Source organism: Akebia trifoliata, chromosome 4 (genome assembly GCF_017979445.1).
Source record: "Akebia trifoliata isolate Shusen 1 chromosome 4, ASM1797944v1, whole genome shotgun sequence".
Lineage (NCBI taxonomy): Eukaryota > Viridiplantae > Streptophyta > Magnoliopsida > Ranunculales > Lardizabalaceae > Akebia > Akebia trifoliata.
This window is the reverse complement of record NC_141378.1, coordinates 31923226-31945501: the sequence shown is the minus strand read 5'-3', so window position 1 is coordinate 31945501 and position 22276 is coordinate 31923226. Positions and strand designations below refer to the sequence as shown.

The 22276-nt window shown below is 34.7% G+C and overlaps 1 protein-coding gene across 1 annotated transcript in view; it reads right to left on the bottom strand.

The window, feature by feature from the left end:
- The window catches only part of LOC147404732 (RAD3-like DNA-binding helicase protein), a 40597-nt gene extending 32862 nt beyond the window's left edge, over positions 1 to 7735 (bottom strand). The window contains exons 1-7 of the mRNA XM_086440799.1: positions 7151 to 7735; positions 4475 to 4568; positions 3016 to 3091; positions 2004 to 2068; positions 1873 to 1917; positions 1676 to 1776; positions 1454 to 1595 (exon numbers count right to left, since the gene is read on the bottom strand). Coding sequence (XP_086296925.1) covers positions 1454 to 1595; positions 1676 to 1776; positions 1873 to 1917; positions 2004 to 2068; positions 3016 to 3091; positions 4475 to 4568; positions 7151 to 7529 — 902 coding nt within the window. The 5' untranslated portion in view covers positions 7530 to 7735. The remainder of the gene's footprint in view (positions 1 to 1453; positions 1596 to 1675; positions 1777 to 1872; positions 1918 to 2003; positions 2069 to 3015; positions 3092 to 4474; positions 4569 to 7150) is intronic.
- Positions 7736 to 22276: the final 14541 nt, after the last annotated feature.

Here is a 22276-nt window from a genome sequence, read left to right as displayed (position 1 = left end):
AACCAAAAAAAGATCACCTGCTGTGATCGAACTCCTCATACAGCACCTACGATGATCGCAGACAGCCAAAAACACTACTTTGAGTGTCGCAATACCCATAGAGAGTCACCTTGGATGTCGTAGGGCTTGGATACAATCATTGCTGTGAGAACAGCCTGATCGCAGGCTTCGATTAGGATTTTTTTTTTTTTTTTTTTTTTAGAGAATTTCGATGAGGTAGAGAGCTTGGCTCTGATACCAAGTTCAAATTAGAGAAAAGAAGTTATTAGTTTTATTAATTAGCCCTAATTAGGCTATATAAGTATTACACATTATGAGTAAAGGGAAAAGACTAAAAAGGACACAGACTAGATACAGACTTATTTAACAATTTCTTTTCTCAAATTGTCTTTTCAGGTTTGCTTCTTCAGTATAATTTGTCAAAGAAAGAAAGATTGTAAAATCCCTGTGTCTTAAAAATACATATATTAATACCTAGATGACTAAAAATAGGTTGCACCACTAAGTTGGCATGCAAATATATATATATATATATATATATATATATATATATATATATATATATATATATTATAACTATACTTGTTTCTTGAACTAGTCATGGAGCTTTCTTATGGAAATTGCAACTTACGAATAAATAATATTGCAGCCAAGATATTCTATGCCCATTCATATCAATTTAAAATACCTTCGTCCTGTCTACATGATCTTGAGAATTGATGAATACCTTTGACAACTATTATAGATTAAAGAGATCGTTAAAATAATCTTAAACAAGAGCTTATATAGAGCATTATATGAGTCCATAAATAGAAAGGCGACAAATTAAATCTAATCTTGTCCAAAATGATAAGAATTGATTGCAATCTTTATGGAATAAGATGGATCAAAGTGCAGCCAATTTAAGGTTAAGGCCCAAGTACGTCCAAGTTGACTTGGTATGGAGAATCACGGCAGCATAAAAATAAAAACAAATAATAACTAACATTGGAGAAGGTTAAGGCCCAAGTGCAACCAATTTAAGGCGTGAGACAAGATGGCTTAATTAAGCTGGTCGGGTCAATGGAGGTCGTACTTGTGGTCATACCATGAAAAGAATTCACTTTATAGCCCTAACCAAGGGTTCATATAAACGTGGAAAGACAAATAGGTATATAACATTGATCTTCGCTAAACATTGTTCGATTCTAATCACTTGAGATACGATACATTGATAGTAACATGGTTTATCTCATGCAATTTATTTCAATTCTTATCTCAAATAAGAAGTGACTTAGAAATGGTTCAATAGGTATGATTCTCTAAAGAAAAAGATACATCATTAATAGTAACTTGTAATCGACAATAAAAATATTGTTACAATAACTCCTTGTTACTAGCAATGGAATGCTTAAAGAATTCGCATATTTATATTTAACTACTAGTAGTTTGGTAAAGGGCATTAAAGACATACTGGGCTTCATCAAGAATCACAATGGATCCTCTAAGATCTAATTCCATTGCTCTGCGAATGGTTGGATTAATGATGTAGCTGTATGGGCAGAAAATTAATTGGGCTTCTTCTGCCATAGAGCGTGCTGCGAAATAGGAACAACCTACCCAAAAAAAGGAAGTCTTAATAGGGTTTTGTATGGAAATATCAAGTTTTCAACAGATTATGACAATAAAAATATACCTTTGACAACTTGTCCAACTTTCACTAGATCTTCAATATCATGAACCTCATGGCAGCCACCTTTTTGAATGGACGGATGACCTTTGACTTTATGCACATTTCTATTCATGAAAGCACTTGGGTATTACTTCTTCAAGGATCAAAAAGAAAAGGACAAAAGAAAAAAAGAAATAACAAGGAATCTTAAGCATACTTACCTGAATTCTGAGCATCCTGCATCGCGATCCTTCAATAGCAACTTACTGAAAATTTTACAAAAACCATATTTTACCAAAAGATCAAAGAAAAATAATAATAACAAGAGTAGCTTTGGGGTTTAGATCTGCACCAATCCTCATCGATGTTCTCTTTCCCACATAAATGTTTGTTAGTGCAATAGTGTTTCCTTGATGCCTGGAAAAAAAAGGGGGAAAATGAAAAGAAATTACAACAAGATGTCTACAATAGAAACTGGGTCTGATGAAGAAATGAACAATGCAAAAGCCATCATTCTTAGTTATGATAACACAGTACAAGCTACATACACTCTGCACATAGTCAAAGAGATGCAAATTGGGTCTCAATACTATCAAAAAATGTTGCACTGTTGACTGATGACCATAGGTATCATCTTTAATTATGTGTGCACAGATTCATCTTTAATATCAGGGATAATGAAGATATAGAAAGTAAATTTATTTGCAACCAAGGTCTATTGATTAATTTCTTAAGCATGATAATCATCATCATCAACATCATCAAAGCCTTATCCCAGAAATTTGGGCCTACTGCATGAATCTTGTTCCTCTATTCAATTTTGTCCAGAGTTACATCTTCCATCATTGGAAGTCTTTCAAATCAGCATTCAATCTCAATCCATGTTCTTTTGGACCTTCCTCTCGCTCTTTAGAACCTTCAAATTGTATAGTCCTTCTAACTTGTATATTCACTTTCATTCTTTCTTATACAGGGCAATCCATATATAAAAACACAACAGAGTTGCTACAACTATGCAGGATAAACCTTTGTGGGACCCACTTTATTACTTTTCCTCTTTACCCCTCAACTTTATTTTCACACTTATAATGTTATTATATTTTATCTTTAACTCACTTTATCATATTCTCTTCTACCCCCTCAATCCAAATGAGGATGCCCGTGCCGTAGGCACAGGTGAACTCTAGTAATATCTTAAATTGATTCAGCTTTGAGTATGGGAAAAATTGGGGAGGTTGGGAGACCAAACTGAAAGTAAGCATTAATAATACATTTTCAATATAAGAGTATGTATCCCTTTAGTATAAATGTTAAGAATCTAAGATTTTTCAAGATGACAAATAATAAGAATGAGATAAACTTACCAGAACAGCCATTGATACCCGGTAAGACGTCTTCCGATATTCACGAATTACTTGAGTTATTTGTGAATGTGTCCTCCTTACATAACCAATAAGAACTGATGAGTTAATATTATTCAAGCAACTACTAGCGTCACAGTAAAAAAGTATTGGCAATAGAGTTAAAAACTACGAATTATCTCAAAGTTAATGCAATAAGTTGAATCATCATTTTTTTTTAATAGGCAAACAGAATATTATTAAGAAAGAAAAGGATTTACAAAAAGGAGGATGAGATATCCAGTCCGAAAAAAGAAGAAAAGAACAACAGACAAAACGAACAAAGGAGACTAACCAAAAACCTGTTACTCCTCCAAGTTACAAACCCTCTTCCATCTCCCTAGGAAATCCTCAAAGAACACCCCTCTAAACACCTTATAGACCTTACTCCAATAGAACAAAAGCACCAAGACCAAGATGATAGTGTCCTTAGCATCCATCTCTTTCCCAGCAAAAATCCAGTTGTTGTGTTTCTTCCATATGGCCCAACAAATGGCAAAGGAACATAAGCTCCAAAGAATTCTCTTTGCCTTTGTAAAAGAGAAGCCCCACTGATTCCAGAATTCAAACAAGTTTTGAACCGAACAAGGAGGGCTCCAACAATCCCAAACAAGGATAAGAAATAATCCCAAATATGTTTGACAAGATTGCAATGAAGAAAGATGTGATTTGAAGACTTCTAATTTGATTTGCATAGCCCACAAAAGTTCAGCACACCCAACCTTGCGTAATGAGTTGGTCCATGGTTGGAAGAAGCTCCAAAGCCACAAGCCAAATAAAAATAAAAATAGAGATCTTGGCCAGTACTTCTAATCCCCAAATAGTCGTTCCCAAGAAGGCTTCCTCGATGGATTGAGTACAAAATTTATACAAAGAACGCACCGAGAAAGACCCATCCTTTGAAACTGTCCAAAGCCTTTTATCCTCTGAAATAGGATTTGATACAATAGATTGACTATAATACTAAATTATTTACAATGCCATTACCTCAATGACATCGAAATATGATATTAGTCATATCATAGAAAAATAGTTATAGAAATAACAAAATCAAGTTTAGAATAACTAAAACTTAAATCTGATCAAATCTTTTCAGGAATCTAAACTTATAAATTTAAAATGCTTCTAAAAAAATTTGAGTTCTAAAAAAATCAACTTAACACAGAAAGAACAAAGTTACGAAATTACATTACTAAACCAAAGAGAAAGAGAACTAAAAGCAAACCAGAAAAAAATAATTATAATAAATGTTACTTGCATGAAAGATAAAATCATTTTTTCTCTATATGATACAAGTAATGTACTTTTACTATAGTATATTTTCTAAAACAAAAGCCCCAAATGTTAGACGTCCCCAATATAAAATGCAAAAAAATTCTGGCTGATATAACACATAAAGATAATTGTTACCAATAAAACTTACGAGGCGTAAAAGATGGTAGGTGTCGCCTTTTTCTTTTGACTTCTACTATCTTTCGCAGATGGAGTTGCATCTGAATTTCCCGAGACTAAATTGCCTGAGAAATTCCTTATCAGAAATACAAAGTTTGAAATGCTAAAGTAATTATCAATAGAAAGCAACAGTAATATGATGCTAAAGTCACGTGTTTATAACTTGCAACCATTTTGATATTCTTAGTGCTTTTACAAGTATAAAAGATAAAAAAGTATAAAAAAAAACTTAGGAGATTGAGTAGACCTTCCAAGAGAAATGAACAATACTAGAGGAATCAATGTTACATAAGAAACAAAACAGATTACAAGGTCATAAAAAAGTTAATACAGGGAAGTCGTTATAAAAAGAATTATTGAATCTTCCATTATGTAAAACCTTATGCTCAATGTAATGGTTATGGCCTTGACATTTAAGATGTGTATGAACCACCATAACCCATTGTGACGATCCTAAAACAAGTATAAAATCCACCATTACATCTTTTTAGTTTTTAAGAGTTTATCTATGCTTTCCAAATTAAATGTTTAATAGTCACACCAGGATTTGACATGATCTAAAAATGATCGATCAATATTGTCTCTTTAACGTGTAATAATCCAATGTGCATAAAACTGCAATGAAAACCGTCAAGGAATATTTGGTGTAGACCACAATTTTATTTGGAATAGACTTCCACTGAAAAATAGATTACTTGTCGCTTGGCAAACACCTAAATTCACTTTGATGTTGACTTTCTAAACAATCTTGCCTCAAAAGGGAGGGAAAGTTAATCATACATTGTAAATCACACATAAACAAGGAACAAACTTGTCAAGCGCAATCCAATCAAATTAGAATGGTTTTTCTTCCATCAATTTCAATTATCATCAAAACTCTATCCCAAAAATTTGTTGTTGCTTGAACAAATCTAGTTCCTCCATTTGAGTTTTTCTAAAACTATTTTTATTTTTATTCAAGTGTGCTAATAGCGCTCCACTACCTCAATCCATATACATTTTGTTCTTTCTATCACCCTTTTAGAAAATACAGGTTGCACATTCCTTTTAACTTATCGATCTTTGTTGCATATGACCAAACCATCTAAATCAATCTTCATTGCACATGACCAAAACTACAAATAAGATGTTTCTTGATCGCCCACATTTAGGTGCATAATACATAGCCAATATTGTTATTGTCTTGTAAAAGTTTCCATTTAATTGGGATGGATCACTAAGCACTCTAAAAATAATGTCCCGTTTAATAATCCAGCATTCCAGCTCCAATTCTATGGGCAAGAACCTCCTAAATCTCATCATTATGGATAATAAAATAAAAAATTAACAAAAATAGTTGCTTTGGGTTATTTCTTATCCATCAACTATCATTGCCCTCCACTTATGTGTCCATCATTGCCAAAGTTGCACTATGTATGCTCTCTCTTGATCCCCTAGTAGAAAGAATCCTCTATTGAACATCTCATTCTCGCTTCCAATCATTAAATTGTTTAATTTCTAGGTTTCGATGATGCTCCCGCTCCCAACATAAAGTAATTCCAATGGCACTTCTAGTAACTAAGCATAGACCTGATTATTCTAAAATTACAGGACTCCAAAACAGCTCCCTACAGAAATTGGTTTAGTTAGACTTCTTTCTAGTCTCATCTTAACACTAGCAATCTATAAATAACATAAACCAAGGGACATGCCCTTGAAGCAAGAAATTACTTCATCCATAACCATAACGAATAGACACTAACTCAAAACCGATCTCTAATGTACACCAATTGTAAATGAGACTTCATTTGCCTCCCCTCCATTTATTATCACACTAGTCCCATCTTTCTCATACATGTCCTCGATTTGTCAAAATATTCAATTGGAACCCCTTTATTTTCTCATACCAAAATAAATCTCTAGGTTCTTGCCTTATGCTTTTTATAAATCAATAAAAAGTCGTGTGGAAATCTGTCATCCTTCCTCTAAACTTCTCCATCATTTGTCTAACAAAAAAAAAATTGCTCCACGATTGACCTATCTAGCATAAAACCCAATTGGTCCTCTGAAATCTTTGTTTGTTGTTTTATCATTTATATCAGCTATAAATTATTTTAATATAGAACAGACTTTCCACGGTTACCAAACACCCCCTTTAATTAATATCTAGACCTGATCAGATGATATCATAATTATAGAAGGGGAGGAAATCTAATTTTCCTATCAAACTATGAATAATTTAGTAGTCAAGTCAATGCAAAGAAAATTGTAAAAAAATACTTTAAGCTATTCTTCTCTTATTTATAGACTTTCTTATGTCTATTTTTCAGAAAGTTCCCCAAGATTTCCCCTTGATTCCTTTTTATCTTCACGAGCATGATCTTTGGAATTTCCACGTAATATATTTCTACTTTATAGATGATAGATTCTATTGCCACACCAAATTTTTCCAACATCGCCCCAATTCATATGTAAATCACAAAAGAATTAGCACATATCACCGCCACATATCCATCAGGATTTTGACAATTTTCAACGAGGATTTTGGTGATTTTCCCACTAATCATTGAGTTTATTATACCTTACAATGATACAGAGTACACTAGGGATTAAATCAATTTCCCAATTAGGGCACAAAAATTCACATTGCATGAAAAATAATGCTTACTGGAAGGCTGTCCGTCCAGCTCTGGCTGCGATTCGGGTACAAAACCACCACCAGACACAAGAGGATCTGACAAGGCCTTGGGATCGGCAGAGAGATTCGAATGAGAAAGATTGGCGTAGAGATTCTTGGACTGGTGATTCTGCTGCCATGCTAGAGCGGAGCAGAGAAGCGAAAGAGATTTGCCGGTACCGGTGGGTGATTCAAGCAAGGCATGGCAGTGGCCTTGTTTTTTAGCTCGATCAAGGGTAGAGATTACCCTACCCATGAATGCAAGCTGAGAACCGTACGGTTTGTAGGGGAACTCAACTGGGAGTCCACCGATGTGATAAACACTTCTATGGTTAGGGTTAGGGTTTGGTTGGGGAGTTGCAGAGTCCATCTCTGCTTGGCTTGGAGAGCAATTTTCCGGAGATTGTTAAGTGAGAGTCTGAGAAGAAGAAGGAATCATCAATTCATCATTAGCATTTTTCTTTTGGCGGGAATCCGTTAGAAATCTGGCGCCTATATTTTCAAATTGATGACTTGCCCACCTTTAACCTCGGTCTTCTCCATTCGACCAATGGAAATGACTCCATTGCCTCTATCTTCTATCCATTTGTAATCTAAATCACTTGATTTTTCTTCACCAAATCAGTCATCTTCGAATTAGGGGAGTAAAAACTACCCGAAACCTGGTCCGAAAAATGTGCCTGAAACTGGCCCAAACTTGAAAAAATCATAATCGAAATGAACCCGCCTTGGTTTGGTTCGAGTATGACTTCGAATACCAAGAACCAGCCTGAACATGGCCCATATTTTACCCGATACCTAATATTGGTTATCCGAAATCATATACAATAATCGAAAAATTCAAAAAAAAATGATTTTTTAACCCCATTGAGTGCTATGAGCTAGATTTCGAAGTCCATATTATTTGATACATTGTCCGATTGTTTCAAACTATATCGTTTTAATGTTAAGTGTTTGAGTCCTTTATTTGATCGTATGTAATGAGTCACGTGGTTCCTTTGTTGGGTAGTTTGTTTTTGTAATGGTATGAGTCTGTTGAGTTAGTTATGGGTCAGTTAAATTGTATGAGTCTGTCAATTATATATCAGTTATTTAATTTCCTAGTTAATGGGCTATGCCCATGTTGTGTAATGGTCACTTATCACCTAGCTTATTTATGTTTGTTATTATTCAATCAAAAGGGGAGAAGCATTTATTCAATTACAGAGTCTTAAAAGGAGGCCTGGTAGCCTCGAATTACCATAAAACAATTCTGTTATTTTGAGTACATAATTTTATAGATATAACAGTGGTATCAGAGCCTTGGTTCTGCGACAATGGTTGAGGGTATTAGGCATGCGCAGATAACTGAAGCTTTGGCAGCATTGAAAGAAGAAAACACCCACCTGCTTGAAGAACATGAGCAACAGAAGGAGATGTTAGCCGCAGTACTTAAACAAATCAATAATCCGACATCTAGCTATGAAGCTTTAGCAGCACATCACGATTCTAGGAAAGGTTCTTCAACTCTAAGGTCAGTAACAATCCTTTATTTGAGGGAAATGGGGGAATTCAAGTTAGGTCCTTAAGGTTGGTGATGAGTGTCTCCAAACACTCAATTATATGCATATTTTCTAGATTTTTATCTTGATTTTTGTACCTATTTCTCCATATTAAGGTAATAATCATGATAAGCCTCAAAACACAATGTTGCATGTTAATTAGGCTTAATTATATATAAATAAATTAATTTACTAGAAAAATATAATTACGTGTGTTTCTTGTGCAGAAAATCAATATTTTGAAATCAAAATCTCAACACAAAAGCATTTGGGCCCACTTTTGAATGCCCTAATCATTTGGAATGCCTAATCCTTAACTCATATTCTCATCTTTCGTCTTTTTGTGCAAAAAAAAGTGGAGATTACTTTTAGACTCTTCTACACACATTTTTCTCTATAAATAAAGCCTCCATCTATAGAGAAAGGTCCCCTCTTGGTTCTTTTATCCAAAACTCATTTAATCTAAGGCTCTTAGCCTATTATCTTATTTTTTGTATTTTTATCTTCTAGTTATTTTCTTTTAGTTAAATAGTCTTGTAAGAAATAGAAGAAGAAGAAGTTGTGAGTTTCTCTATGAAATGAAGAAAAGCTTTTGCATCTCTTATCTTCTCTCTCTTACAATGACATTAGGCTAAGTTCCCCTCCATTAGAGAGTGGAAAAGCCTAGAGCAAGTTCTTGTGTTATTTCTAATTTCATGTATTTCTTTTATTTAAAATGCTTATGAGTTCTCTTTAAGTTTCTTGCACATTTTATTCTTAATATAGATACTTTATGCTTAGATTAGATCAAGATAAAGTATGCTTAAACTAGATAATTGGTAGTAGGAAGTTTTCAAAGAATTCTATTTTGTTTATGTTCCCTCATTGCATTTTATTTGCAAAACTTTCCGATCTAAGGAACTAACACCAAGCCCATACGATTGAGTTATAAAAAGGCTAGAGACTAGGAATTGCTCATCAACATTCAACATGTTTTAAGTAGATCCACCTTCAATGGTGATTTAATTTCATAAGTTTACTTGCTTTTAATTTCATTTACTTTAGTTCATTTTCTAGCAATTTTATATCTTCTTATAAGTTCAAAAATACAAAGAAAAACAGTTTTAATTCATTTTAGTTTTGAATTTTATCCTCTTAGCTTAACTCTACTCCGCCTTTCTCTTTGGTTCGATTCCCTACTTGCCCCACAAGTAAGGTAAAAGTAAGATTATTATTAACTCCGGTGAGAAGAACAACGATAGTCTCATCAGTTGGATTTTCCTAAATTTGATGGTACTGATCCGGATGAATGGATTCAAAAGGCACAACAATTTTTTGAGTATTACAAAACACCTAATAACCAAAGGCTTCAAATAGTTTTTTTCCATATGAAAGGGAAGGCCCTATCATGGTATAGTTGGTTAAAAGAGTCCAGCCCTATCCAATCTTGGGATGATTTTATTGCAGCCTTAGAAGTGAGATTTGGACCCTCAGCCTATGAGGATCCTGTAAAGGAATTTACTAAACTAAGGCAAAATGGGACTGTAGAAGCATATCAAACACAATTTGAAATGCTATATAATAAAATAACTGGATTATCTGAAGAGTTTTGAATTAGTACCTTTCTTAGTAGCCTTAGGGATGATTTGAAGATTACTGTCACCATGTTTAAGCCATTTACACTTTCAGCAGCTTTCGGTTTGGCTAGGTTACAGGAGGAAGAAGTGCTTAGGCGTGTACGGTCAAATCCAAACAAGTTCCAAAACTACCAAAACACCAATCCAAACAACCAGCCTAGATTACTTGTACCAGCCCCTATTTTGAGACTTCCAGCACTTCCAAATAAACCCAACCCGAGACCTCAAACCTATAATAACCCCAAAAAAACTAGCTTTCCCATCAAAAGACTCTCTCCTATCCAAATGCAATAAAAGAAGGAAAAAGGTTTATGTTGGTTTTATGATGAGAAGTACCATCTCGGACATAAATGTACCAAACCCAGGATTTACATTTTAGAAGGAATGGAGGGAGAGGGAGAGAAAACCGAGGAACCAGAAAATGAGGAAGGTACTTTAGTTGTGATAGAAACTAATGACGGGGAAGTGGATGCATTGTTAGGAATCACCTTGCATGCTAATTCTGGATCTTTAGCCCCTAAAACTATGAGATTGTTTGCTGAACTTAATCACCACCAAGCCTTGGTCTTGATTGACATAGGAAGCACTCATAGTTTTATAGATCCAAATGTAGCAAGGAAGCAAATCTGTCAAGGGAAAAGAGCTATTTAACAGTTCAGGTGGCTAATGGTGCTACTCTTCCTTGCCTTGGTTACTATAAGGCAATTCCTTTGAAACTATAGGATTACACATGTAAGGCTAATTTATATGTGTTGACTGTTGGGGGTTGTAACTTAGTTTTGGGTGTTGATTGGCTAAGATGATTGGGGTCAGTTTTATGGAATTTTTCTGATCTAACTATGCGGTTCCAGTGTGATGAAAAAGTTGTAGAGTTGCAGGGAATCAAGAGACCAACAATGAATGTGACTGTGGAAGACGACATTGGCGACCTCAAGAAGGGAACACCAAAAGGAATATGATTGCAAATTATGGAAGGAAATGCTGCAAGTCTCACTCCTAGCATTCTGGGAACAGTACAACAACTTCTGGACAGATTCAAAGGGGTGTTTGTTGAACCAAAAAGGCTGCCACCTCCCAGGATTTTTGATCATAAAATTAAATTACAAGAGGGCTGTAAACCTACATGTGTAAGACCTTACAGGTATCTGTATTACCAAAAGGAGGAGATAGAGAAACTAGTGGCTGATCTGATCAAGAATGGCAGCATACAGAGCAGCCAAAGTCCCTATTCTTTACCAGTGTTACTAGTAAGGAAGGCTGATAGAAATTGGAGGATGTGTGTGGACTACCGTGCTCTCAATAAGGATACCATCAACGATAAGTATCCTATCCCTAATATTGATGAGTTACTTGATGAATTAGGGGGCGCTGAAATTTTTTCAAAGCTGGATTTAAGGTCAGGATATCATTGAAATCGCCTCGACCCGTTTTCACTCAATAGTGGATAGGGGTCTGATTTATTAAATGGGGGACTTTAAAAGAAGGGAGTCGCCACCTAATTTAGGTCTAGGAACAATAAATAACTCCAAATAGATAATGGGTCGATCCACGGATCAAAGAGATGGGTAAGGGGTCAGATTACGGATTTCGGAAAGTGTTAGGCACCGAACCCGCCCGATCAATACGATCGGTCTCTATTACAATCCAAATACATCCTATAGTCAACATACAAAGATTACAGTCAAGGTCACAGTCCAATCATCATCATCAATTTATATTGGGTTTTCCAACCAAATCCCATGGTTAAAAATTGTCCCAACTGTTACATGATCTTTCTTCGAATTCCACAAAATATGGAAGGGTTTGAAAAAGTCCTAATTAGCTCCATGACCTGAAATCAATTAAGAAACTCCACCTGCAAGTATTCCTCAAATTGTCCAAAATAGAAAATCATGAGAATATCCTAAATAGGAAGATTACAAATAGAAACCTGTCAAATTGGGACTTAATATTTCCAAATTAGGAACGTAAAATTTCCTAAATTAGAATTCATGAGATATAAGCTGCATTCCCAAATTAAAAATTTAAAAAGATACATTTTCTAAAATAGAATATTCTAAACATGTAAGTTTCTAAATTTGAAATTTCCAAATTTCCATGAACATGAACCTCCTAAATATAAAAATGTACAGAATCTTCTAAATTGGAAAATTGCTAAAATATGAAATTTCTGAATCAGAAATCTATAAGTATATTCTCCCAAAATAGGAAACTATGCAACCCTATATTAGAAAGTTTTCAAATAAAGTTTTCTAATGATCCACAAATAATCTCCAAAAAGGAAAATTATATAACCAATGAAGTCCCAAATTAGAAGATTATGAATTTGCCAAAAATCACCAAATCGGAAATTGACAAACATTATCGCGAAAAATTTTTAAGTTAGAAAGAACAATTCACAAGAAAATTCTCATATTCATGAATCCCTAGAATAACCAAACGAGCATGTACACATGATTTTTGATTTTTGCCAAAATAGCTATCATTCAATAACATGCATAGTTGTCAAGTCAAGGAATACATTGATCATATGGAAAAATCTTAAAATAATACAAATAACTCGAACATCATCATAGATCATGTAAATCCAACTCGATCATAATAACCACGATAAAAAATCCTATAATCCTACCAATATGCGAACATAAAATAAAAATAAATAAATAAATAAAATATAAAAAATAAAATAAAACACCTAGAAACCTACATAAAAAACTAAAGAATAAAAAAAAATCTTCTAACCTATTGACATGCAAAAAAACCTATCAATACATAAAAGAACAAATAAAACACAACAATTATGCATAAAAAATAAAATAAAAATAAAAATAAAAAATAAAAAAATCAAACATTCTCCCAATCCAATCTATATGCAAGCAAATATAAAGAAGCCTCTAATCCTACCAAAGAAAAATAAAAAAATAAAACGCCTAGAAACCTACATAAAAAAAACTAAAGAATTAAAAAATTATCCTAACCTATTGACATGCAATGAAAACCAAAATAAAAAAATATAAAAAAATGAAGAAAGTATGCACAATAAATATTCGACAAGCCCTATTGATATGCATATATAAATAAATAATGAAAAATAATACAGAAAAAAAAAAATTCAAATTCCACTAAAACGTAAAAAAAATAAGATATAGGAAAGAACACATAAAAAGAACTAGCCTAACCGTATCAATAAAAAAATATATATAAAACTACGTAAAATAAATAAAGAAAAATACTCTCCTAGTCCTCCCTATATGAAAAAATATAAATAAAAAAAAAAACCTAACAAATAAGCCTAAAAAATATATGAAATACATATCTCCCTAATTCTATAGACATGCAAAGGTAAGTAATAAAAATAAATATAAAAACTAAAGAGGGACTTACCTATAGAGAGATGTCAAAATTTAATTCCCTCAGGTATGATCCTCAAAGGCTCGTGAGTACCGCGACTGTTGCAATGATGACGTTGGAGATGGCAAATGTGACGGATGGCTTTGTTGAAGATGTGGAGAGAGAGGCTTAGGAAATTTGTTAATGGTGATAAAACGTGTGGGGGATGATGGCTGAGAATGAGAGAGGAAGATGGAGACGTGTCAAGATGCTAGAGAGATGGGTTGGGACGTTGGTACAGCAACCAACATAGAGAAAGGGAGGTTGGGGCGTTGGTACAGTAACAATAGAGAAGAAGAAGTTGTTGAGAAGAAGGATGTTGTAGCAAGGAGTCAAAACAGGGGCTGGGCAAGGGGTCTAGACGTCCAAAAGAGATGGACCTTCTGCTATTGCAACAGCAATGCTGTGTTTGCAGGTTCAGTTTAATGACATTGAGAGAGAGACATGAAGGAAGAAGAAGCCGAAGATCATGGAGGTGAGTGTTGGTTCAGCCCAAAAGAGCAAAGAGAGGAGAGAACCGAAGCAGAAGAATGTTCAGCCCAAAAGAGCAAAGAGAGGAGAGAACCGAAGCAGAAGAATGTTCAGCCCAAGTCTCTTCAACCTAAAGAGCTAAGACAGAGATCTCTTTCAGTCCAATGGAGAAGACGATGAAGCTGTTCAACCTTTTTTCCAAGAGAGCCCAGCCGACCCCCAAGAGAGAAGACAATGAAGCTTTTAAATAGAAAGCCACTTTCTATTTTTCGTTTTTTACTTCTTTCAAAAAAAAAAATTTCTTCTTTCTTTTTTCTCTTTACGCGTCCTTTCCTTTGGGAGAATGGTGGTGGCGTGATCCCCTGCTACTCGTAGCACGATAACCTCGAGTTGTGATTGGTCAATTTTGATTGTTTTGATTTGAGTCTTATGGATCAATTTTTTGTTTGAAAATTTTTTATCGATTAATTTTAGTGTTAATTTAATTGGTTGATTCAATTTTAATCTGATTTGTTGGTTGTGTTTTGATTTTGATTTGATTAGTTGTTCGATTTTAATTTGAAATGTTTAGTTATTTAATTTTAATTTTTTTAATTTTTATTTTAATTGTTTAATAGTTTAATTTTTAATTTAAGTTTTATTTGTTTAATGGTTTAATTTTAACTGTTAATTGTTGGACTGTTTGATTTTTAATTATTCGATTGTTTGGATTTTGAATTAGATTTTAATTGTTTCATTTTAATTTTGATTGTTTAATTTTGAATTAAATTATAAGTTTTAATTGTTTAATTTTAAATTTGAGTTTGAATTTTTTGGAATTGTTTTATTTGAATCGTTTAATTTTTTTATTTGAATTTTATTTTTTTAGTTTAAATTGGATTTTTAATTAGGTTTGACTCTTGTTACATTTTCCTAAGGATCGGAATCTCTAAGTTGAATTTGAAGGTTGAGGGGCATTTCGGTCATTTTTATGAATTTTCTTAAATTTCTTTGTTTTCATCGGTTTGGGTCTCGTTAGACTCGAAATCATGTTCTGAGTGCAATGGAGGCACTTTCAAGGTCTTTCGGAGGTCCAAAATTTACGAGGGGTATTTTCGTCATTTTGTCGATTTTTACGGATTTTTACAAATTCTGGCGTGAGGTTTCTTTTAGTCCCAACGTGATTATTTCTATGTTTCAAAGTCGTATTTTCCTAGCGTGGCGAGGTCTCTAGGTTATCGAACTGTGTGGCGAGCCTAAGCGTGCGTGCGTGCTTGCTAAATCGGGTGTGACGTATGGCGATCCTAAGCGTGCGTAAATTTTTATGTCTAGTCGTAACGAGTAGGGGAGTTGAAAAGAGTGGAAACGAAGGGAATCAGGGACAGTACTCACAAGCCTTCGAGTTCTTTGCGATCATCATTAGGAATTCACGGTAACCGGGTGACGAATTGTCGAATTGGGCAGATGCAAAAATGGGGTGTCTACAATCATCAGATAAGAATGCATCCTGATGACATTCCTAAAACTGCTTTTCACACACATGAGGGTCATTATGAGTTTTTAGTAATGCCTTTTGGGCTTACTAATGTTCCATCGACTTTCCAAGGGGTGATGAATGAAATGTTTAGGCCTTATTTGAGGAAGTTTGTTATGGTATTCTTTGACGATATTTTATTATACAGCAAGTCAATGCAGGACCATACAGAACATCTCACACGGGTTTTGGAGGTACTAGAAGCTGAACAATTTTTTGCCAAGCTGTCCAAGAGTGTTTTTGGCAGTAAGGAAGTCAATTATTTGGGGCATCTTATTTCTAATGAAGGAGTCAAAGCTGATTCCCAAAAATTGGCAGCTATGCAAGAATGGTCAACTCCTAAAAATCTCAAAGCTTTAAGAGGTTTTTAGGACTAACAGGATACTATAGGAAATTTATCGAAGGATATGGAGCAATCACAACCCCTCTTACTTGTCTTCTAAGAAAAAATGATTTTTCTTGGAATGATAAGACACAAGCAGCATTTGAGGAATTAAAAGAGGCCATGGTAAGTCCCCCTGTGCTCAGATTACCTAATTTTACTAGAACGTTTGTGGTAGAATGTGATGCTTCAGGAGAAGCATTGGGAGTAGTGCCGATGCAAGAAGGGCAGCCCCTAGCCTATTTTAGTCAGACTTTAAAAGGGAGGAATCTGACTTTATCCACCTATGAGAAGGAACTACTAGCCTTGGTGATGGCAGTGAGGAAATGGAAGCACTAGCTATTGGGACAGTCCTTCAAAATACGCACCGACCAGCAAGCACTCAAATATTTGCTGGAACAAAGGGTGGGAACTCCCTCATAATAGAAGTGGATCTCTAAACTGCTTGGTTATGACTTTACAATCGAGTATAAGAGTGGAAAAAATAATGCAGTGGCTGATGCACTCTCCAGGGTACATTATCCCGAGAGCACAAACCCAAACAATACCCAAACACCATCCATAAACACAGACCAACCAGAATATACCAACTCCAACCCAACTACCAAAAATCTCAGCACAAACCCATCTTCTATGGCAATATCCAACTAGAAATCCAAACCACACCAAATCCAAATCCAAGCAGTCAACATAGTCCGAGCACAATGGATGCAAGAATTAAAGAAAGCTTACCAACACGACCCCATGTTGCAACAACTGATTAGCTAGTACCATCATAGAGACCTGGACCAATCTCATTACCAACTCTGGAATGAGCTACTCTTTTACAAGGGTAGGCTACATCTTGGGTCATTGGTACCCTTCCAGCAGCAGATCCTACATCAATTCCACAACAGTCCATTAGGAGGCCACACGAGAGTACAAAAAACACAAGCAAGAATAAAAAAGGAGTTTTACTGGCCCGTCCTAAGGAATGATGTTCAGACACACACCAGAGAGTGTGATGTATGCCAAAGAAGCAAAATTGAAGCCCTCCTTCCATCGGGATTGCTCCAGCTTTTGCCCATTCCTGCCAAGAACTGGGAAAACATCAGCATGGACTTTATTGAAGGATTACCTCCTTCAGGAGGCAAGACAGTAATCTTTGTGGTGGTGGACAGGTTAAGTAAATATTCTCACTTTATGCCTATTACTCATCCATACATAGCTTTAACCGTAGCTAGGGTGTTCATAGAGAATGTTTTTAAATTACATGGTTTACCACTAACCATAGTAAGTGATCGAGATCTTGTGTTCACTAGTAATTTTTGGAGAGAAATGTTCAGGTTATCTGGAATAGATATGTTACTCAGTACAACCTATCAACCTCAAACGGATGGACAAACATAATCCAGTAACAAAGTGCTCGAGTGTTATCTTAGGTGCTTCTCAAGTGACAGACCAAAAAGCTGGGTTAAGTCGTTACCTTTAGCTGAGTATTCTTACAATACCTCAGTCCATACATCAACAAAGGTATCCCCTTTTGAAGTTGTCTATAGTCAGCCTCCTCCTCGAATGCTACCATACGAGTCAGGAGCTACCAAAGGCCAAGCTGTGGATGAAGAGCTATGAAGTCGTGAGTTTATAGCCAAACTCATCAAGGAAACCTACAAGAAGCACAAGCGAAAATGAAACATTTTGCTGATAAGAAAAGAAGAACTCAAAAACTTGAGATTGGAGACCTTGTATACCACAAGTTATGACCTTACAGGCAAATGACCGTAGCGATGCAAAGAAATTTGAAGATTGCACCAAGGTACTTTGGACCTTTTAGAGTTAAACGCAAGGTGGGTCGAGTGGTTTACGAACTAGATTTCCTTCCGAAGCTAAGATCTATCTCGTATTTCACATCTCATGTCTCAAGAAAAAGCTAGGAAAAGGAATTCAAGCTTGCACTACTTTGCCAATTCTCACGCCCGAGGGATCTCTTGAACTAGAACTTGAGAAGGTACTTCAACGAAGCCTGAAGAGGAAAGGAACCGATGAGGGAGATGCAACTTGGGAAGATCTTGAAATGCTAAGGTGTCGTTTTCCTAACCTTGAGGACAATGTTTTCTAACAAGGGGAGTTTTGTTATGAGCTAGATTTCGAAGTTCATATTATTTGATGCACTGTCAGGTTGTTTCAAACTATGTCGTTTTAATTTTAAGTGTTTGAGTCCTTTATTTGATCGTATGCAATAGGCCACATGGTCCCTTTGTTAGGTAGTTTGTTTCTGTAATGGTATGAGTCTGTTGAGTTAGTTATGGGTCAGTTAAATTGTATGAGTCTGTCAGTTATGAATAAGTTATTTAACTTCCTAGTTAATGGGTTATGCCCATGTTGTGTAATGGTCAGTTATCACCTGGCCTATTTATGTTTGCTATTATTCAATCAAAAGGGGAGAAGCATTTATTCAATTATAGAGTCTTAGAAGGAGGCTTGGTGTAGACACCCCATTTTTGCATCCGCCTGATTAATCAAGTCGTCAACCCGATCGCAAAGGTTCCCAATGATGGATGTCTATTCCAATGCTTTATTTTGTTACCAGATATGTTTCAGAAATCCAGATGAGGTATCTCGAACTGACAAAACTTAGAAACCACGCTACACTAGGAAAATACGACCCCAGAAACATAGAAATCATCATCTTGCAAACCAAAAAGAAGCTTCACGATAAAAATCACTAAAAATAACTAAATTATCAAAATATCCCTAATATCAAAACAACCTTAGAGCCTACATTACGCTTAGGAAAATCCGTTCAAATACATAAAACGACAAATCGAAACCAAATAAATCATTTCGCCAATTTTCACAAAATTCGACAAAATTACGAAAATACACCTCATAAAATTCACGACCATTTCACACAAAAAAATTTCATAAATGACAAAAACCAACATCCCCATTGAATTTCTTACGAAAAACTGATTCCAAAATATTCTGGAACATTGAAAACGAACGTAAAAAAATCCTCTCCGAGGGCAAAATGGTAATTTCACAATTTTAATAATTAAAAATTTCGAAATTAATAAATAAATTATTAAATAATGTAAAGTGAAACATTAATAAAATTAATAATTAAAATTTAAACCAAAAAATTTATCAATCAGGTTTTCAAGCAAAATTGTTGAGGGTTCGCAAGATATTTCTTTAAGGACCCCTCCATTTGGGAGTCCAAAGAGTTAAAGATATAATAGAGAGGGGTTCTCCAAAAATTTAAAGTCAATCAAGCAAAATTAAAGTCAATCAAATAAGACTAGAGTCAAAATTAAAGTCAATTAAGTAAGACTACAGTTAAGTATTAAAGTCAATCTCATAAGACTAAAGTCAAAACCCTAAATCAAAACCTTAATCTAAACTAATCGAGTCAATCTCATAAGACTAAGGTCAAAACCCTAAATCAAAACCCTAATCTAAACTAATCAAGTCAATCTCATAAGACTAAAGTCAAAACCCTAAAGACTAAGTCAAAACCCTAATTGAAACCCTAATCAAACCCTAATGCTTCTAAAAACTTTATAAATAGGAGCCTCCACACCCTATTTTCGTATCAAAGAAAAAACCCTAGGAAAAGTAGGTGAAGAAGCCTCCACAACCTCTCCAAAACCCTAATTTTGGAGCCCCAACTCCTTCCCTAACACCCCTACTCCGATTTTAGCCTAAAAAACACCCAAAAACCTCTAAAAAATATCACAAAAATCCACAACAAATTCGAAGCACCCAGATCCAAGAAGGAGATACCTTACCTCGGATATCAGGAATCAGATCCGGAGATAGAACGAAGTAAGGAATACGGTACAAGGAGCCGTTTTTACCAGATCTGAGGGAATAGCACTTTTGCAGATCGAAGGTAAGATTTTTTATTATTTTTTAATCTAGATTTGTCATTAGCGATGTAGATTTATTTGGGATAAGTAGAGACCGGCAATGGCCGGGCGGGGTTGGTGCCTAACACCTTCTAACCCCGTAACATGATCCCCGGATTCAGATTTTCTGTAGAAGATTAGTTCATTATCCGTTTTAGAGTCAGTTTGGTTCCTAGACCATAATAACTAGGTGGCGACTCCCAAACCTCAAGGGTCAAAAGCGGATCCGCGCACCCCGCGGATCGAGGGCGCTTTCACTTGGTAACCTCGAATTACTATAAAACAATTCTGTCATTTTGAGTACATAATTTTATAGATATAACACCAAGCCGAACCCGAAAAAATAGGAACAAACCCAACTTGGTTTGGTTCGGTTCCAATACGACTTTGAGTAACTAGAACCGGCTTGAACATTGTCCGTATTATACCCGACACTTGATACTCGATATTCGAAATCGTACCCGATAATTGAAAAAATTTATTTAAAAAAATTGATATTTTAACTCCCCAACGGTCAAAAGACCATTTATATTGAGATTTTTTTGCAATAAATTATTAATTTTTTGTCTATCGTTATTTCATTTTTGCCCCCTTCAATCTTATTATAAGATATTTTTATTCTATTGAAAGTCATCGTCATTCAATTCACCATTTCGAACCTCATTTTTATCCCTTCAAAAAATAAACCCTTGATTTTTCTATTCAAGATTCTATCATCCTTACTTTCCCACCCCTCCCCCAATAAATATATATATACATATACATATATAAAAGGGTAGATAGAGTAGAGGTAGATGGTAAAAAGTAAATATGGGTTGCATTTATAGGCATCCAACGTCGTCCATATGTCTAAGGGCACACATCAAATTTAGAGGCAGATTTTGGCACCTTATTAGATTTGGCTCAAATTATAATCTCAACATTACAAAACATTATATCACTTGTTCCAACAATTTCAATAATTGTTTACAATCATGATTAGGCTCATATAAAATCCTAAAAAAAAGAAATCTAGCAAAAACAAATCAATAGAGATTCTATTGGCACACCAACTTTTACTAATTCTCGACCATTTCACTTATTTTCTTTATTTTTAATAGGGTGTAAAAAGTAAAAGTTGGGGTGACAATAGCAGCTCTCTAAACTTATTATTATTGATCGGCTTCGACTCATCTCCGATTTTGTGTGGTCTTAGAGTATAAATTAAATAGTTTTTCGAGATCTACCTAGTTGTGACATCTCATCTTCCAAAATCTTGCTTTATTAAACCCACTTTTGATGGTACTAAATGCATTTTTCAATGTTTTCTGATCAAACTCAATTTTGACCTTGCTTAAAGTCTAAACTATGATTCGATGCTTCTAAATGTACTAGTAATGATGGATTTTCATAAATACAAATATTTAAAGATTTACATTGACTCCTTGAGTTCTCTATTAATATTTTAGGTCATTGCACATTGACTCATTCCTGGCAAAAAAAAACAATATTTTTAGGTTATGGTACATTTTTGTTCTACAGGGGTGTACTGTATAATGGGACCTGTAAGCCTCACCCAAGATGTCATTTCGTAATTTTATGTTATGAGGGACCCACAACCAACCACGGAAACGAAGGATGTCTTCTTGTAGTTTCCAACGATTCCTACCCCGATTTTTGTAATACCCTGAAAATTGATTAAGTATATAAATATAATATTATACGTATAAAGGTTTGTTTAGTAAAACATAGTTCATAACATATAGATATAAACTTTATTTCTATCATTTTCTGCACTTATAATATATTTTTTTTCTCTATAGGTAAAAAGGTTATTATCACTCAAAGATAGTTTAGTCACTATGAAAAGACCACCTTTGTGGCGCCTTAAGACCGTTAACACAAATCTCTATGCCAGATCTCAAGGTATTAAGTGGCATATCGAGATTTCAACATGGTTTTCTCTGTTTATGTTAACATTCCAAGGCATTCGAAAACCTGATAAACCTTATACAAAACATCATGTATATATATAAACCAACAGAATAATAACAAAAGCCAAATGTACAACGAACACGTAATGTAAATCAGAGTGTGGAAGGTGTAACAATAAACAAGATTTACAAACATACACTCCTAACATAAACCTAACACTCAACCTAAAATCTATATACATCTTGTACGAACTAACTTGTAGTGAGTGTATCCCTAGTGCTCACCAAGTAACGGATTCTAATCATCGATCTAACCTATCAGATAATCCTCGATCATCTATTCTACATCCGCCTTACCATCTACAGGCTCTAAAACTAAAAAAATAGGAAAGAAAGGGTGG